This window comes from Salvelinus fontinalis, chromosome 32 (assembly GCF_029448725.1).
Source record: "Salvelinus fontinalis isolate EN_2023a chromosome 32, ASM2944872v1, whole genome shotgun sequence".
Taxonomy (NCBI): Eukaryota; Metazoa; Chordata; class Actinopteri; order Salmoniformes; family Salmonidae; genus Salvelinus; species Salvelinus fontinalis.
Window position 1 is genome coordinate 33,018,206 of NC_074696.1, and position 19,828 is coordinate 33,038,033.

Genomic DNA, 19,828 nt, shown 5'->3' on the forward strand with positions numbered 1-19,828 from the left:
AGTATACACACACAGAAACCATCAACATAAATATGTATGAGCACACAGAAAAAACAAGACAAAAACGGTGATACAGATACAAATCACACAAAGGACAAGCAGAGACAAAACACACACGCGCGCACACCCATCCATGCATTGGGATACACAGAGACACACATGATTACAATGGTACAAAATCACAAAACGCACCAATGTACGAGCCACTGTGAATATTACCGTTCATGCTTATGTCCTGAGACACACACATACAGATGAGGCATATGCCATGTGTAGATAAACATGTTAGTTCACACATTCAGTAGACTGGAATCTGCCACTGCTCCTCTATCACCAACTGCTGACAGTTATTATACATGTCTGAACCTGGTAAGTTCAAACCAAAACTGATAAAACACCACACACACACACAGAAAGTATTCCGACCCCTTGACTTTTTCCACATTTTGTTACGTTAAAGCCTTATTCTAAAATTGATCAAATTTGTTTCCCCCCTCATCAATCTACACACAACACCCCACAATGACAGTTTAGATTATTTAGCAAATGTGTATTTAAAAAAATAACTCAAATATAACATTTACATAAGTATTCAGACCCTTTACTCAGTACTTTGTTGAAGCATCTTTGCCAGCGATTATAGCCTCAAGTCTTCTTGCATATGACGCTACAAGCTTGGCACACCTGTATTTGGGGAGTTTCTCCCATTCGTTTTTGCAGATCTTCTCAAACTCTGTCAGGTTGGATGGGGAGCGTCCCTGCACAGCTATTTTCAGGTTTCTCCAGAGATGTTCGGGCTCTGGCTGGGACATTCAGAGACTTGTCCCGAAGCCACTCCTGCATTGTGTCTTGGCTGTCATGTGCCTTTCACTAAGGAGTGGCTTCCATAAAGGCCTGATTGGTGGAGTGGGGCAGAGATGGTTGTCCTTCTGGAAGGTTTTCCCATCTGCACAGAGGAACTCTGGAGCTCTAGCAGAGTGACCATCGGGTTCTTGGTCACTTCCCTGACCAAGGCCCTTCTCCCCCGTTTGGCCGGGTGGCCAGCTCTAAGAAGAGTCTTGGTGGTTCCAAACTTCTTCCATTTAAGAATGATGGAGGCCACTGTGTTCTTTGGTACTCTTCCCCAGATCTGTGCCTTGACACGATCCTGTCTTGGAGCTCTACGGACAATTCCTTCGACCTCATGGCTTGGTTTTTGCTCTGACATACACTGTCAACTGTGGGACCTTACATAGACAGGTGTGTGCCTTTCCAAATTATGTCCAATCAATTGAATATACCACAGGTGGGCTCCAATCAAGTTGTAGAAACATCTCAAGGATGATCAAAGGAAATAGGATGCACCGGAGCTCAATTTCTTGTCTCATAGCAAAGGGTCTGAATACTTATGTAAATAAGGTATGTTTTTTAACTTTTAACATTTGCAAAAATTTCTAAAAACCAATTTTTGCTTTGTCATCATGGAGAATTGTGTATAGATTGATGAGAAAAAATAATCCATTTTAGAATAAGGCTGTAACGCAACAAAATGTAGAAAGAGGGAAGGCGTCTGAATACTTTCCAAATGCACTGTAACACACACACACAGTGTGTGGGACTTTCATTTCTACTATGAAAAGTGTATATGTGGCAGACATATAGGCATGATGTCACTATTAATGTCAATGACAAGATTGCCTGAGGTTTCTCGTACCCTCCCACTTCTTTTTCTGTTTTGGCCAATGAGCAGGAGGTGGCGGGGCTCACCCTGTAATGTTATTGGTGGAGACGCTCTTGGAGAGGGAAAGACCGGAGCGTCCACGGCGCGAGCCCAGCAGGGATTGGCGGAGGTTGTCAGAGTGGTAGATGGCTGAGCTGGGGCGTTCCCTCATCATGGGGGCTAACAAGGAGTAGATATAGGAGTAGGGGGGTGGGGGGGAGTAGGAGGAAGAGGGGAAGGAAGAAGAGGGAAGAGAAATATAGTGGAATAATGTAAAAGGAAAACTAAGTGGAAAAGGAGTCTCCACAGATGCAATTAAGGGGTTTAAAAGTGAAACCATAGCAACTCCTGCTCAATTGCAAAACTGACATTGTTATTACATTCTAGTCCAATAGTGAAAAAATATTTTTCCTTCGCGTATGTAATAAAGAATTCTAAATGTGTAGCGTGTGTGCCTACGTGGGGCACGTCTGTGTGTTTGCATGTCCTCACTTTTGGTACGAAGGGTTACGTTCTGCAGAGCTGAGTTGTTCCTCATGAGAGCCATCTTCTGTTGCTGTGGTTACAGAATACAGTTCAATATCATATACCACGGCACTTATTATTACATACTTGTATATGTAGTAGAATAAGGTTGCAATATACAGATAGCATATCAAAGGCAAATATCCATATATTACACAATTAATTGTGTATTTCTTGTGCAATTCACATAATTTTGTGTGTCATGGAAAGGCACCAGTCTAATGTTTAAATTATATACATTATATATTTACTCAGTATTATCATCTCTTACCCTCTGTTTCATTTTGGCACAGTTGGGCAACGTGTCTCGACAGCGGTTGTGGATGGTGACACTACAAGCTGTGAGAAAAAGAAACACACGAGACTCACTCAACTATTTTTTCTCTCTCCTCTCACTCTCAATGTCCCCCCTACCCTATATGGATATTTTGTCCCTCATTCTGTTCTCCTATTTTATGTCATATCGAATATGGAGACACTTTGAATATATGGTGAGCATCTCTCTCTCCTTCTCCCCCCTGCCTTGTTTGTGGCCATTGTTTCAAATAACTTTGACTTCCTGTACAGGGTTTGTGAACAGGAAGTAAGGGTTTAGATAACTGCCGGAGGGGAGGAGAACCAGGGGTGTTTTGGAACCCTCGAGCCCCTCCACCGCCCACCCTTAACACTTGTCTGACCTAAATCTGGACTTAAAGCCGACTTAGTAGGCTTACACACTGAAAAAAAGGCAATCATGACTCCCTGTGAGATCTTTTAAGACAATATTTTGAGTGAAGACTGTTTTTGCTATTACTTATATTCACCTGTTTGATTTGGTGCTGTGAAATCAAGCCAAACAAAGTTGTGAGTGTTCTAGCATCCATGGTATTCAGTACATTCCTCCCAAACCCTAAATGTTACTGGGAACTCATTTCCATATTTCATAATTGAGTAATAGGAATTAGAACAACGCTGTAAGACTAAAACAAAGAGTGACCTTTGATCTCTAACTCCCCCGCAAAATAAGAAGAAGCTGCAAGGAACTGAGTTAGCGCCTGGCTACGTTAATGTGGGATATCAGAAAAGAGCTTGGTGCAGGGTCAGCATAGGTTGCACAGTTCTGACAACACCGGGACTATTATCTGAACAGGGGAATGCAGTCCTGACACTACACAGGGTATGTTTGTTATCTGTGACCAACCCTCTCTGTCTGGAAAACTGCATCAGGTTTGGTTGAGAAAGACAATGAAGAAATGCTACCCAGCAGAAAAAGTGAAGTAGGGGAGGTGCACCGGCTGACAGCATAACAGGAAAGGGAGTGTGTGTGTGTGTGTGTGTGTCATGAGCAGGACTGTGTCTATATTTGTGTGTGAAATGTTTTGCCTGTGCGCATGACTGACACACCTTGGCAGGTTTTGCGTAAATTAATATGTATATTTGTGTGTGAACTGTGTGGCAAAATGTATTCCTAGAATTTACATATTTCAAAAAGAAATACTAAGCATAAGACCCAAATCAAATGTATTCCAGCACAATCTATTGTAAGTTAAATCAAATGTAATGAAAACACATTGGGCTGTAGCTCTTCTAGGCCAATTTAGTTGTGATGACAGTGGAGAGGTGTTTTTGAGTGGGTGTGAAGCTCCCCATATCCAACTCTCACCCATTATCTGACTGCATGTAGATCAAGGTCCATAATCAAACTATTTTAACTGAATTGATCGTCACATTGTAGTTTATTACTGTTTGTAGAGTTAACCGGTTTAACAGAGTTAACAGGTTGATTTGGTTGGAAAGGAATGGTATAGATTGTTCCCTTTGGTAGTGCCCCGATATTCTGCCACTATAGAGTGATGTGACAATGTATGTCCTGATAAATGATGCGGCATTATTTTAAAGCATCTTAGGTTTTTAGAGGTATGGTATGCTTTTGAGGTGCTTTTGTGGTTTGCTGAGGCCTGTATCTGAAGGATGTGGTGGGTAGGCAAGGCTTACTTGGTCAGTTAAGGGACACTATAGAGGGGTGCTGTGTGTGTGTGTGTGTGTGTGTGTGTGTGTGTGTGTGTGTGTGTGTGTGTGTGTGTGTGTGTGTGTGTGTGTGTGTGTGTGTGTGTGTGTGTGGGGTAGTAGTTTTATTAGTAGTGGTAGTAGCATTAGCATTAGTAGTAGCATTAGTAGTACTCACTGGGGCAGCTGAGGGCCTCCTTGGCAGTGATGCTCTTGTTGCATGCTGAACAGAGGGTGGTCCCCGACACGGTGAGGGAGGTGAAGAGGTGCCCGTTGCTGTAGCGCGCCTCCCTGTCCCGTGCCTCTTTCTCCCTCTCCCTCATGCGCTCTTTCTCCTTATTCTGGGAGGAAATTAAAAAGAGGAGAGAAGCAGAATGCACTGATTACATACAATGGCACAGTTGACATGAGGTGGACAGGTCAGAGCCTTATGTCTGTTGTCATCCAGCACAGGAAGTAGACAGGGAAGGCTTCCTCTTTTGTGGCTAAATTGGGCAGGGTGAGCTGTTGCTAGGTCAACAGCGGCAAAAGAGGGAGCTCACGAGACTTGATTCCCTGTGTATTAGATCAGTATGTATGGGTATGTCTCAAAACCAAATGTCACTGTAAAAGTAAGAGCATTTACAAGACCGGTCAGAATTTTCTGACAGCGATGACCAGCAGAGGATGTTAATATGAGAGAGAGAAAGAAAGATGAAGGCCTATAATGAAACAATAGACGTGGGTCTTCGTTTTCACGGTTTTTCTCCACCTTCTTACTCACTACCTCCCACTCTCTCTTCCTTTTGTCTCTTTTCTCATTTGAAGGTTGCTATTGAAAAGAAATTTGGAGGATGCCTTGTGACGATCACAATAAAAAAGGAACCCACGGTAGCCAGAATGACTGTCCAACATTCTATCAAATCAAATTCTCTGTAGTTTTCCATAATAATAATATTTCCAAGTGGTAAATGTCTAGACAATGAGCGTCATGGTGTTTCCCACCATCTCATAGCCCACACAGCACTAACACACCTGATAAATTGTCTGGTTGACAAAACGAGACTTAATGAGTAGATTATTTGTCACATCAGGTTGAATTGTGTGTAAGGGCTTGGCCGGAACAAAAATGTGGGTTGAGGGGACAGGATTGGAGAAACACTGCTCTGAATTCATCCAGAGACTACTTCTACAGTTTAGTTTTTTATTTATATAGGTTTATCTCAATGAGATACATGTATTTTGCAAGAGTGACCCGTTCAAAATAGCAGCAGTCGGCATAGTGATGTTCAAAAGTGAACATTTACCAATACAACCTTTACATTTTAGCATCATCACCTCAGATGTTGATATGCTGGAACGGGTCTTCGAAACCTCTACCTCTAACATTTTTACAGGAAAACGACAAGAACTGTAGCAACGAAGTTTAGAATGAGTCATTTCTGATGCGTCAGAGGCAATAGCACACTTCCCCTCTCCCTTTTTGCATGCTCCTCTTCTCTCAATATATAGCCTAGTGCTGTAGAATTGGCTTAGGTGCTAATGTGAGCAATACATCAGGGAGTGAAAAAATAGATGGTGTGTGATGGAGACAGGCAGCTATAGTTGTCCTCCCTATAAACGCTGTTTTAGCTGAAGTTAGTTGTGTGCTCTCATTAAAAGGTGTCAGGAGCATAACACTGAGAAAGACATGGGATTATGGACGGAGTCTATAGGGGCGATTCATTTTATACTCTTCCACCTGTTTACTTCACTGATAAACACACAAAGTATGTTTCACACCTCTATGTGTGCGTTTCCTAGAATATCCATGTGTCCTGTGTATGGTATGTGCGGTGACATAAAATATGTGTGTGCATGTGTGTGTGTGCTTATCCTCCAGATTAAGGACTGATCTGTAATTGCTGTGTGGATTGAGGTGGCCCTGTAACCTGGTTTCTTTCCTCTGGAGGGATGCTGGGGCAAAGCAGTGCCTGAGGTGGATTTAAGTTTAGTCTCCCTGAACGACAAAAAGATAACGAGGAGTCAGTCTAATATTGGCCAGTGTGTGTGTGTGTATGTATGTGAGAGAGTGTGGCTGTCTCTGGATCAGGTTCTGATGTGACATTTTCTTTATACCTTCAACCTGACACACAGCTCTGTAACGCACCATGTCATTGCGCTCTACGGGAAGTCATATACTCCGTCTCGCACACACGCACCATCTTTCTCCATCCCTCTCTACTTCCCTCTCACTTTATTTCTAACTCTCGAGCTTTGTCCTTCGCCCTCGGCCCTCTCGTTTGAACACATTGCCGCCTACAGTTTCCCCTGTGTGCTATAGATTGCAATAGCTCCCTCCCACCTGTACTGTAGGAAGTATTCCTATTTCATTTGGTTAAGTTCAACACAACCACCGACCATACATACCGGTAGCAATACCAATTAAAATAATAAAATACGGAATCACATATTGATGATGGTGGTTTTTACTGCTCACTATTTTATCAGGGTTCGAATTACAAGAGTGTAGGAGTGCTAGGGACTATCAAAGCAAATAAGAACCCGTAAAGGCTTTAAAACATCAACAGCAGGGGTTGTAATAAGCGTTTCAGGAAAAATATTGACTTTGATATACTAGGGCAGTGTTTCTCAACCTTTATTAGGAACAGACCTGGGTTCAGATGGTATTTGTTTCCCCCCCAAATACTTAATTGCTTGACCTCGCCTGGTGCAAAGAAACCAAAAGAATACTCCCAAAAGTGCAAACCCCACCCATATGGCACTCCAAGCAGGCTCTGTAAAACACTCAAAAGTATTTAAGAGAAAACAAATACTATTTAAACTCAGGTCTGATTAGTGTAATAGAGTCGATGTGTAATTTGAACTGAGGATACCAGCAAAATTACTGGAAGCATAGGTGTGTCCTGAATTTGAGTTGACCATGCAAAGCCTCTAACTGTCCAGTTTGTAGTAGTGTATGAGTGCCCAATACATTTGGTGGCACTGACCCCACTACTATGTTCATGTTCAATAAATATGCAAAAGGAATACACAGGCATACATGTGCGCACATACACCCCAATGTAGGAAAGTGATGTTTATATGGCGCTGGCAAGCCAAGGTTCTCTGCCATCTACTGTGCCTGAGAAAACAGATGATATCACACCAACAGAGTGGCATTTCTATGGCAACCGTTGCTATAGTCAAACGCACACTGAGCACAAATGCATGTAGTCCTCCCTTACACACAAGATCACTACATTAACAAAACTAAGGACACATTCAGTCCTCACTCTCTAATACCAGCATGCGCACACACACACACATATATAATTCGATATTGATATTGCATACAGGATCTCAATAAAATCAAAGATCTACACATGCAACCCTAGACCAGCGCTGTCCAGAACAGAATTACTCATTGAATCAGTACCTGCTGTATCAGTCGAATAGGATAGGAAGGCAAAATGGTACACACAACATGTTATATTTTAATATTGCATACTTGCATGATAAGAGCATGATGCACTGTTGGTTTGTTGTTGTAGCCTGCTATGTATGGTGTAAAACATCCATATGTACTTCTGAAAAAACGAACAAATACTGTACAGACAGTGTAATCTTTCTGATTGGAAGAAGCATCTAAACAAAAATGGCAAAACTTCCAACATAAGTTATTTTAGTCGTGTCTGATAGGCTATATATATCCTAAAAACGGCGAAATGGAAACTGTTACTTCCAGTGACAATGTTTCCAGTCAGTATGTGGTAACACTCTGTGTGCCGATGCGCAACAAATTGGCGCCTGGGGAATCATGACCAAACAGAAAAAGGTGATGAACAGTATACGTTTCCAGCGTACCCAGACCTGTTCTCACCATACAGGCACATCATTGGAAAGCGCGTCGGTTGCTTTTATAAAGCATCTCCATATTGCGCAAACTTCCTGAAAAACTGCCTACGTGCTTCTGCAATGATGATCGCAATCTAAACGTTATTATAACCAAATGTAGGATAATGTCTCCAATTCTAAAATGACATCTATAAGTTTAAAGTTGTATTAGTCGTATGTACAGATGCTTTCGAAAAACGTGCTTGTTGCGCATTTCACTTTTCTTGTCAGAAGTTTGCCAGTAATAGTAAGCCTCAAAATACATCTACTCACCCGTAAACTAATCTCTCTCATTCTCTCTTGTCGAATTTTGGACAGATCCGCGACTCTGGACATGATGAGAATCGGATTCCTTCCTCTCCAGTACGATAAATCCTTATAAAGGCAAAACGCTTGTAGCTGTCAAGCAGGTACTTCAAATATCCGCCTGTTTTGTTCTTCCCTGAGAGGTTAACACTGAAGTAGTTATATGATTATATGGCTAGGGTAAATGGACTGTGTAATAACCAAACTATTACCCCTTTACAAAATAGCGCGTTCAACTTCTCCAACGGTTCGGTCTTTGATGCTGCGTAAGAGGCGACTTTCTCATACAGGAAATTGTCGTTTTTTTGCACTTCAGATGATCCACCATCACGCCTACTGGAGGAGGTTTCATAGTTTCAGAACCAGCCTCTCTTTCTCTCAATTCTGTGGTACCACTCAATGCGCTGTGCTAGCACATAGAAAAAAAAATGGAAGGTAGTAAATCAAGAAAACTTTTGAGCTCTTTCTGGTACTATGAAGATTGAGGGAGAGGTCACTAAATGTAAAACACACACGCACACACACCATGCTAGATAAATGGACAAGCACAGGCTAATAATATTCCAGAAATAGCCAGAAATCAAATATTCACAAATGTGTTGAAATAAGATGACAGCAACTTCACATGTAATAACTGAAGAGCTTTGGAAAAGTGGAGAAATGCATTACCAATTTACACTGAGGGGACCACTTCCAATGATGTCATAATCAATGCCTTGTCAATTCATACTGACATGTTATATGAGTTGTAAATGCATTGTTGATAACAATCTCAAATTAAATTGCATGTTTTGATCATGTCATTCTCATTTAGACATTTTCTATGGAGGAAAGTGGGCAGAAAATGGCGGCATAAACGTTGACGCTGTAAGAAATGTGAAGTGGGTGGGGTGAGTGGGGAGTGGTAGCCAAAATGTAGAGACATTTTGAGGAGAGGCTAATGGTTACAGTCTCATGGCAACACTGCCTCAACATCGGTTGCCAACTCTATATGCCTGGATTGTGTTTATTAACCAAATGAAAGAAAACAGACCGAAACAGGGAGGGAGTACCTGGACTTGCCCAATAAGAAATATTGCATTTGGTTTTAAAACATTTTCCGTTGCATGACCTAATGAACACAACCCAGTGCTCATATGGTTGGAGGAAGTATAATTCGTTTATAGTTCAAACTGGGCTTGAGTAGCTATTAGCTAACACCCAACAAACAAAAGGGAGTATTTGACTGACTAGCGCTACTTGTCATGAAGTCCTTTGACACAATGGCACAATTTGTTTGAGAAGTGTTTTTAAAATGACAAATAGGGCTATTGGTGAATCGGGACTTCAGTCTGTTATAGCCTTTATAAAGTACCTTTCAAAAGGTGAGGAAGCACTTTTCTTCATTTCCTCTTTCGGTTCTCTCAACTGTATCCATCTCATGGCATCTCTCAGCTCTTTTTTAACTCTCTCTTTAAATTTAACTGTACCCCTCTATCCATCTCTCCCCCAATCGCTCTCCTGGCTAATGATCAATATATCAGCCCATTAGAAGGGTGGGAGTTAAAGAGGACAGACTGTGTGGACGCCCGCCCACAACACAGCAGTTTCAGCACTGACTCTTATTTCCCATAAGATTCACGGCTATGTTCATACTAAGCCGTATGCAGAACTTTACCGCAATCATGACTAGGTCGGTTGGCGGAAATAAAAGTACAGGCTTTGTTGCCGGCAATAGCTTTCAGATATAAAGAAAAGTGGGCAATAGTTGGCGGAAAAACGTATTGGTTAGAAAGGTGTATTTGACTCCATCACACAGTCGCTCTCTACCTTTCTCCTACCCTCTCTCCATCAGATTCCCATCCCAGTGTGCAGAATTTGGCACATGATATCTTAATGACAATTTTCTGGTTGGAAACTGGTTTTGTGATTGAGAAGACCATCTGGTTACAAATAAGTACAGACGTATTTTTGATGATTAGATGAAGATGTGATACTTTGGTCAGGATTTTTTTTAAAGAAGTTAGCTGGATGTCCTATGGGTAGTGGACCATTCTTGATAAACACGGGAAACTTAAGTGTGAAAAACCCAGCAGCGTTGCAGTTCTTGACACAAACCGATGCACCTGGCACCTACTACCATACCCTGTTCAAAGTCACTTAAATATTGTGTCCTGCTCATTCACCCTCTGAATGGTACACAAACAAAAAACATTTGTCATAAGAAACTAGCTCCCTGGTATACAGAAAATACCCGAGCTCTGAAGCAAGCTTCCAAAAAATTGGAACGGAAATGGAGCTACACCAAACTGGAAGTCTTCCGACTAGCTTGGAAAGACAGTACCGTGCAGTATCGAAGAGCCCTCACCGCTGCTCGATCATCCTATTTTTCAACTTGAGGAGAATAAGAACAATCCAAAATACATTTTTGATACTGTCGCAAAGCTAACTAAAAAGCAGCATTCCCCAAGAGAGGATGGCTTTCACTTCAGCAGGGATAAAATCACAAACTTCTTTAACGAAAGATCATGATCATTAGAAAGCAAATTACGGACTCCTTTTCAAATCTGCGTATTTCTCCAAAGCTCAGTTGTCCTGAGTCTGCACAACACTGCCAGGACCTAGGATCAAGGGAGACACTCAAATATTTTAGTACTAAATCTCTTGACACATTTATGAAAATAGTCTTGGCCTCTAAACCGTCAAGCTGCATACTGGACCCTATTCCAACTAAACTACTGAAAGATCTGATTCCTGTGCTTGGCCCTCCTATGTTGAACATAATAAACAGCCCCCTATCCACCGAATGTGTACCAAACTCACTAAAAGTGGCAGTAATAAAGCCTCTTGAAAAAGCCTAACCTTGACCCAGATTTTTTTTTTTTTTGAAACGAATCGGCCTATATTGAATCTACCATTCCTCTCAAAACATTTTTTAAAAGCTGCCTTCCTGAAGACAAACAATGTATACAAAATGCTTCAGTCTGGTTTTAGACCCCATCATAGCACTGAGACTGCACTCGTGAAAGTGGTAAATTTACCTTTTAATGGCGTCAGACCAAGGCTCTAGACCTTAGTGCTGCATTTGATACCATCGATCACCACATTCTTTTGGCGAGATTGGAAACCCAAATTGGTCTACATTGACAAGTTCTAGCCTGGTTTAGATCTTATCTGTAGTAAAGATATCAGTTTGTCTCTGTGGATGGTTTGTCTTCTGACAAATCAACTGTACATTTCGGTGTTCAAGGTTCCATTTTAGGACCACTATTGTTTTCACTATATATATTTTACCTCTTTGTGATGTCATTCGGAAACATAATGTTAACTTCCACTGCTATGCGGACAATACAGAGCTGTACATTTCGATGAAACCCCATGAAGCCCCAAAATTGCACTCCCTGGAAGCCTGTGTTACAGACATAAGGAAGTGGATGGTGGCAAATGTTTTACTTTTAAACTAGGACAAAACAGAGATGCTAGTTCTAGGTCCCAAGAAACAAAGAGATCTTCTGTTGGATCTGACAATTAATCAAATAAAACTGTGAATGACCTCGGCATTACTCTGGACCCTGATCTCTCTTTTGACGAACATATCAAGAATATTTTCAGGACAGATTTTTCCCATCTTTGTAACGTTGCAAAAATCAGGAAGTTTGTCCAAAAATGATGCAGAAAAATTAATCCATGCTTTTGTCACTTCTAGATTAGACTACTGCAATGCTCTACTTTCCGGCTACCCGGATAAAGCACTAAATAAACTTCAGTTAGTGCTAAACACGGCTGCTAGAATCTTGACTAGAACCAAAAACTATGATCATATTACTCCAGTGCTAGCCTATCTACACTAGCTTCCTGTTAAGGCTAGGAATGATTAAGGTTTTACTGCTAACCTACAAAACATTACATGGGCTTGCTCCTACCCATCTTTCCGATTTGGTCCTGCCATACATACCTACACGTACGCTACTGTCACAAGACGCAGGCCTCCTTACTGTCCCTAGAATTTCTAAGCAAACAGTTGGAGGCCGCGCTTTCTCCAATAGAGCTCCATTTTATGGAATGGTCTCCCTATCCATGTGAGAGACGCAGACTCGGTCTTGACCTTTAAACCTTTATTGAAGACTCAGCTCTTCAGTAGGTTCTATGATTGAGTATAGTCTGGCCCAGGGGCGGGAAGGTGAACGGAAAGGCACTGGAGGGTTTGTGCCGTGGGGGAGATCTCCATGGGCTGTACTTGTCCTTGTCTCAGGGTAGTAGGTTGGTGGTTGAAGATATCCCTCTCGTGGTGTGGGGGCTGTGTTTTGGCAAAGTGGGTGGGGTTATATCCTGCCTGTTTGGCCCTGTCCGGGGGTATCGTCGGACAGGGCCAGGGTCTCCTGACTCCTGTCTCAGGCTCCAGCACTTATGCGTCGGGAGACTAGGGTCAGTCTTATATCTGAAGTTTTTCTCCTTTCTTATCCGGTGTTAATTTTAGTCACTCCCCCTCTTGCTCTCCCTCCCTGAGCCCTAGGACCATGCCTCAGGTCTACCTGGCCTGATGACTCCTTGCTATCCCCAGTCCACCTGGTCATGCTGCTGCTCCAGTTTCAACTGTTCTGCCTGCGGCTATGGAACCCTGACCTGTTCACCGGATGTGCTACCATGTCCCGGACCTGCTGTTTTGGACCCGCTCTCTCTACCACACCTGCTGTCTCCAACTCTGAATGGTTGGCTATGAAAAGACAACAGACATTTACTCCTGGAGGTGCTGCCCTGTTGCACCCTCTATAACCACTGTGATTATTATTATCTGACCCCGATGGTCATCTATGAACATTAGAACATCTTGGCCATGTACTGTTATAATCGCCACCCCGCACAGCCAGAAGAGGATTGACCACCCCTCAGAGCCTGGTTCCTCTGTAAATTTCTTCCTAGGTTCCGGCCTTTCTAGGGAGTTTTTCCAACCCACTGTGCTTCTACATCTGCATTGCTTGCTGTTTGGGGTTTTAGGCTGGGTTTCTGTACAGCACTGTGTGAGATCGGCTGATGTAAAAAGGGCTTTATGAATAAATGTGATTGATTTGATCGACATACACAATCCATCTCAATTGTCTTAAGGCTTAAAAACTTGGTCTCCTCCCCTTCACCTACACTGATTGAAGTGGATTTAACAATTGACATCAATAAGGGATCATATCTTTCACCTGGATTCACCTGGTCAGTCTATGTTGCGGAAAGAACAGGTATTCTTAAAATGTTGTATACTCAGTGTATGTCAGCCTCTTGAAGGACGTAGGGATTGAACCCCAGTCTTCGGGGTTATACACATACGTGTCAAGAGACGGGAGCATTACCACTCACCCATGGGCTCTATACTGTCGTCTTTTAAAAAGGCTTCATCTTAGGGAGTCTGCGTGGGAGGGAAACGGTCCTCTTGATTTTGAAGGACATGTTAATGGGTGGTGGCAGACACTGATAGAGTGACACGTTTGACTGTGCTGCCTCTATTAGTCCTCTCCCTCCACAGCTCTGGTGAATTTTGGTCGGCATGAAACCAGAGCGTTGCTGTGGGTTACCGCTCCGCTGCAGAGCCAGACCGCTTTGTGGAGAATTGTGTGTGCCTGTGTGTGCGCGTGCGTCGGTGTGACTGTGTGAAAACCAATGCAAGTATGTGTGTGTGTATTTTGAGTCAGCAGCGCGTAGGTGTCTCCATGGACAGATATGCTCCTTCTCCGGTGAGATAATGACCAGGTGCTGAGAGACTTTACCCACAAACCCTGTCATTCAGCCCAGCACAGGGAGACCAGGACAAAATAACCACATAGGTGTGTTTGTTTGAATGTGTTTCATAGTGTGATAATGTAGCAACAGCAGAGAGCAATGTTATTGTGAGTAGCTTGTTTGAATTAGACTTACATTTGTTCTCTTTTGCAAACCAGAAATATGACAGAACAGAGGATAGGAGAAGGAGGCTACAGGAGAGAAGAGGGTGCAGAGGGGTGGACGACTGTACCTACAAAACATCTGCTTGAGTGGATGGTGCACTGACTCACTCTATGACACACATATTGTGATATACCCACACATCGCATACTCACCTATAGTGAATTCATACACAATACTTTCCCTCTCCCAAACACACAGATGTATGGACACGCACACGCACACTGCCTTCAGAAATTATTCACACCCTTTGACTTTTTCCACATTTTCTTGTGTTACAGCCTGATTTTCAAATATAATAAATTGAGCTTTTGTGTCACTGGCCTACACACAATACCCCATAATGTCAAAATTGAATGATGTTAGATTTTTTTTTACAACTGAATTACAAATGAAAAGCTGAAATGTCTCGACTCAATAAGTATTCAACCCCTTTTACGGCAAGCCTAAATAAGTCCAGGAGTAAAAATGTGCTTAACAAGGGGATGGACTAGAAGTGTTTAACATGATTGTTGAATGTCTACCTCATCTCTGTACCCCACACATACAGATAATTGTAAGGTCCCTCGGTCGAGCAATGAATTGGTCTCCTCAGTGGCACAGCGGTCTAAGGCACTGCATCTCAGTGCTAGATGATTCACTACAGACACCCAGGTTCAAATCCAGGCTGTATCACAACCGGCCGTGATTGGGAGTCCCATAGGGCAGCGCACAATTGACCCAGCGTTGTCCGGGTTTGGCCGGTGTAGCCCGGCATTGTAAATAAGAATTTGTTCTTAACTGACTTGCCTAGTTAAATAAAGGTTTAAATTGTTTTATTTTATTTCAAACACCGATTCAACCACAAAGGCCAGGGAGGTTTTCCAATGCCTCACAAAGAAGGGCACTTATTGGTAGATGGGTAAAATAAAAGCGTACATTGAATATCCCTTTGAGCATGGTGAAGTTATTAATTACACTTTGTATGGTGTATCAACAGATCCAGTCACCACAAAGACACAGGCATCCTTCCTAACGCAGTTGCCGGAGAGGAAATGGTGACTTTAAAACAGTTTGAGTTTAAAGGCTGTGAGAAAACTGAGAATGAATCAACAACATTGTAGTTACTCCACAATAACAACCTAAATGGCAGAGTGAAAAGGAATCCTGTACAAAATAAACAATATTCCAAAACATGCATCTTCTTAGCAATAAGGCACTAAAGTAAAACTGCAAAATATGTGGCAAAATAAATTAACTTCATGTCCTGAATACAAAGCGTTATGTTTGGGGCAAATCCAACAACACGTCAAGGACTACCACCCTTCATATTTTCAAACATGGTGGTTGCATCATGTTATGGGTATGCTTGTCATCGGCAAGGACTAGGGAGTTTTTTTTTAGGATAAAAGAAACGGAAGAGCTAAGCATAGGCAAAATCCTAGAGCAGGAGTGTCAAACTCATTCCATGGAGGGCATTGTGGGCATTGTGTCCGCAGGTTTTTAGTTTCAAGTTAAGACCTAGACAACCAGGTGAGGGGAGTTGTTTCACTAATTAGAGGCCTTAATACATCAATCAAGTACAAGGGAGGTGCGAAAACCCGCAGACATTTACCCAGAAAGACCCCCCCCCCCCCTTTTACACTGCTGTAACTCTCTGTTATTATCTATGCATAAGTCACTTTAATAACTCTACCCACATGTGTATATTACGTCAATTACCTTGACTAACCGGTGCCCCCACACATTGACTCTGTACCGTTAACCCCTGTATATAGTATCGCTATTGTTATTTTGCAGCTACTCTTTAATTATTTGTTACTTTATTTATTTTAGGTATTTTTCTTAAAACTGCATTGTTGGTTAAGGGGTTGTAAGTAAGCATTTCACTGTAAGGTCTAAACATGTTGTATTCGGTGCAAGTGACAAATACAATTTGATTTGATTTAATCGCTGCCAACCATGTATTGACTCAAGGGTGTGAATACTTATGTGAATTAAATATCTGTATTTCATTTTCAATAAACTTACAAAAATTCCTAAAAACATGCTTTCACTGACATTATGCAGTATTGTGTGTAGATGGGTGCGAAAATAAAAACTGAATTCAGGCTGTAACAAATTTGGGGGGGGGGGGGGGGGGGGTGATAAGTCAAGGGGTATGAATACTTTCTGAAGGCACTCTATGCACACACGCACACACACTTGCGCATGGACACACATGAAGAGAGAAGATAAAAAACACTCAAGCCCTAACAAATGTTGTACAGATGTGTGTTACATCTTCAAGGGATTTCTGCTCCCTACAGTCAACCTCAACATTTCTACACAAAGCAAATAAACAGTGAACACCTATCACAAAGGAACATCTACTACAGATGTCCAACAAACAAACATTGGCAGCTACTGAACAGTATGATGATATTATTGGTTGTACAGGAGCAGATGGTAATGACCTTAGTTGTATTACATACTGTATGTTAATGTCTGTGTGCATGTGTTTAGCTTATTAGACCAGCATGAAATGGCCCCTGCTTTGTGCCTTAACAACAAGATACTTGTACAAAGCACACATGCATGAATGCACACACACACACATTAAAGCGGTTCTCCAAAACCAGTCATGCAAGTGTCACAATTTGACTCCAAACGAGGCTTAATTAGCTGACACTCAATTGACGTAATCAGTGGCTTGTAATCATTAGCATGTTCCAGATGTTGGCTTGCGCTTAAAACAAAAACACACACCCTATAAAAGCTAGCAGATCTATACACCCTGGTGCCGTGCTACCACTGCTTTTCAAATACTTTTCATTAAATGGCTACTGCTCTACTAAAGTGGGTATGATTATGAAGTGTTAGAGGCCTACAGGAAAGACTGGGTTGTGTTTATTTAGGCACCAAACCGAGGAGGGATTACCTGGACCTAGTCCAATAAGAGACCCAAATATTGGTTTTCAATTCGGAAACGGTTTAAAAATAGCTTTTACTCAAATGCTGTACTGCAACTGAGGGAATGGGAAACTAGGGTGAGCATGTCAAATAGTTATTATTTATTTGACTGACTGATCCATGGGTATTTGTCTTGAAGCAAAATATATGTAGTTCTTATAAAAGACTTTATTAGTTGACTTTCGTGGGACCTCTAGGTCTTTCTGCCACAACTGCCACTTGGAGGATTAACTGAAGTGGAGGTCAGAGGTGACTAAGTTTAGTGTAGAAGTCTTCCTGAATCAGAGACCAGAGGCTGTCCTTTGAAACAGATTGTGACTTTTATTGATAACCTATACAACCTGGCCAGGATGTCACGAAAGATGTCATAAGGAAGTCATTGCAACTAGTTTCAACTGCTTTTTATAGCCTACAACTTAGTTTTAACTTGAAATTATCTAGGCTGGCTAATTGGAGCATGCTTACAGGACACTCCTCTGTTGTTTCAGAGTGTTTCATGAAAATCTGTGAGGCAGGTTTCATTTCAGTTTAAGCCTGGTTTGTAGCTTTCCCCACTAAGGGAGCAGGCAGATGCCGGAGTTAAACAGGAAGTCATGAAAAGAGTTGAAGCAGTTGAAAATACTGTACAGACATTCAATTACTATTGAACATTAAATGTACTTAAATTCACACTTGCACATTGTGAAGTTCTGTTAACATTCCATCATAATACTATGTCAAAACACAAGGGCTGACCCCATTTAGATGACTGGTCGATTTTTTGGTCGATCAAGTTTTTTTTTAGTCTAGTAGTCACAAATATATATATATTTTTTGGGTTCATGGCACACGAGACACCGTCTGATTTACACCCGTCTCAGTGGACTAATTCGTCGAGGAGGCCGCGGGGATGCCACGGTCCAAGAAGGGTGGGAGTGGCTAAGCTGCACAAGGCACTTCTCTCTCCAGAATGCGCTCTCTCCTGCCAGTTCATGTGCATTCATTGTTTCATAACTTTTTTTTTTTCTTTCTTTTTTTTTGACTAACTTCATTGCGTGATTTGTTTGCTCTTTGATTGTTACTGTCTATCAATTCCCCATTACATTACAATGTTGGTTTGGTTACGGTATTTTCTGATAATGCATTCAATATTATTATTATAGTGGTTTCCATTCTCATTGTCAGAGTGGACAGGTTTTTTGCAGAGCTAACAACCTATGCTACACTTGTGAGAAATAAGTTTTGATTTATTTCATTCCATTTACGAGTTTTGTCAATTCAGTCATTGTCTTTTGTTTGGAGCGCTCCTATCAAATGTTAAGGACGCGCACCTGAATACGTATACAGAAGTAGGCCTAGGCTACCTGGCCTGCACACAAATGTAGACCTATCAAATGTGCCCATTTGGGGATGTCTGATAGTATTTCTGATCGTCTTAACTCACCACCACTAATTAACTGTGGAGCTACTCAAAAGTAGATTTTTCTTATCCTCAAACTAACTAAACAAAGTCTGTTTTTAGAATCCATTGAGAATTACAAAAGTTCGATGTATTTGAAAAATATTTCCAGCTCTCTCCCTTTCGATAACCACTTGGCATGAAAGGGAAAAATGTAATGCTCTGATCCTGTGGAAACATAAAATAACTGATGAATTCTTATCCCTTGCACAAATAGCCTACAACTGTGTCTGTCCCGAGCTCACTGGGCAGGAAACTGAGGCCCCAGAATATTTTATACAATGTTGCAAGTTTGCTAGCACAAGCTTCAGGCTGGACACAGTTGATACAATGTTTCAAGTTTGTTGCAGACAGGCCTTGTATAGCCAATGTGATTTATAGGACATTTATTTTTTAAATCAGAAAATGTTCTACCTGCTGGCTGCAATGTTTCTATTTGTTGGCTTTATGTAGGCTATTTTTTACATAGTTGGCAATGAAAGTTTAAGATTTGTATCAATTTTATTTAGATAGAATTTAGAACCATGACAGTGATTTTGACATGAAGACTATTATAAATTAAATTGAAACTGAAAACTGCTCAACGAAAATGTGTATATGAAAATCTTAACTGGCATGCAGATCGGTAGGAAATTGGCACTCCAGATGGAAAAAGTTGCCGACCCATGGTGTAGTCTATTAGGAGCAACTTCAGGAGCATAAGGGCAGAACCTGCGAAGGTCAGCAACAGTGGGAGGAGGGGGGTCTGGAACAGTATTATTTATTCTGGTTAGGCCATCTTGATCTCCGGCTCCCTCTTAAGTCTTTTGTGTGTCTTAAATATTTAATCAAACAGCGTGCTTAAGCATCAGACAAGTTCAGTACCCAGTTCTGTGGGGGGGGGGGGGGGGGGGGACGACAGCCCTAACACACACACACCACACAACTCAGTCCCGCCCCATTTATAAAGTCCCTCCAGTTTTCTATCACAATCAGAATCTGTAAGAAAGAACCAGTCTCAAACATACACAGGCAGTTTGGACGACTGGTTTGACCCGGTCTTTTCCACATAACCATAATGTTACACAGAATCAGCCTTGAAGACAGGGCTCACCTGCTGTAGCCTGTAACCATTCAGACTGGGTAAGCAAACTGTTATGATAACTAGGCATGTCAGACAGAAACCAGCCTGTAAAAGATAA

General features: G+C 41.8%; 1 protein-coding gene across 4 annotated transcripts in view; it reads right to left on the reverse strand.

The window, feature by feature from the left end:
* Positions 1-19,828, reverse strand: part of LOC129831106 (rho guanine nucleotide exchange factor 2-like) — a 70,845-nt gene that overhangs the window by 21,738 nt on the left and 29,279 nt on the right. For 2 of the 4 annotated variants that reach the window (XM_055894147.1, XM_055894151.1), the window contains exons 7-10: positions 4,389-4,551; positions 2,496-2,563; positions 2,192-2,255; positions 1,747-1,879 (exon numbers count right to left, since the gene is read on the reverse strand). In XM_055894147.1, the coding sequence (XP_055750122.1) occupies positions 1,747-1,879; positions 2,192-2,255; positions 2,496-2,563; positions 4,389-4,551 (428 nt within the window). Of the gene's footprint in view, positions 1-1,746; positions 1,880-2,191; positions 2,256-2,495; positions 2,564-4,388; positions 4,552-7,679; positions 7,944-8,338; positions 8,709-19,828 lie in introns of those variants that run through there. The other 2 variants (XM_055894149.1, XM_055894150.1) reach the window with 2 other exon arrangements.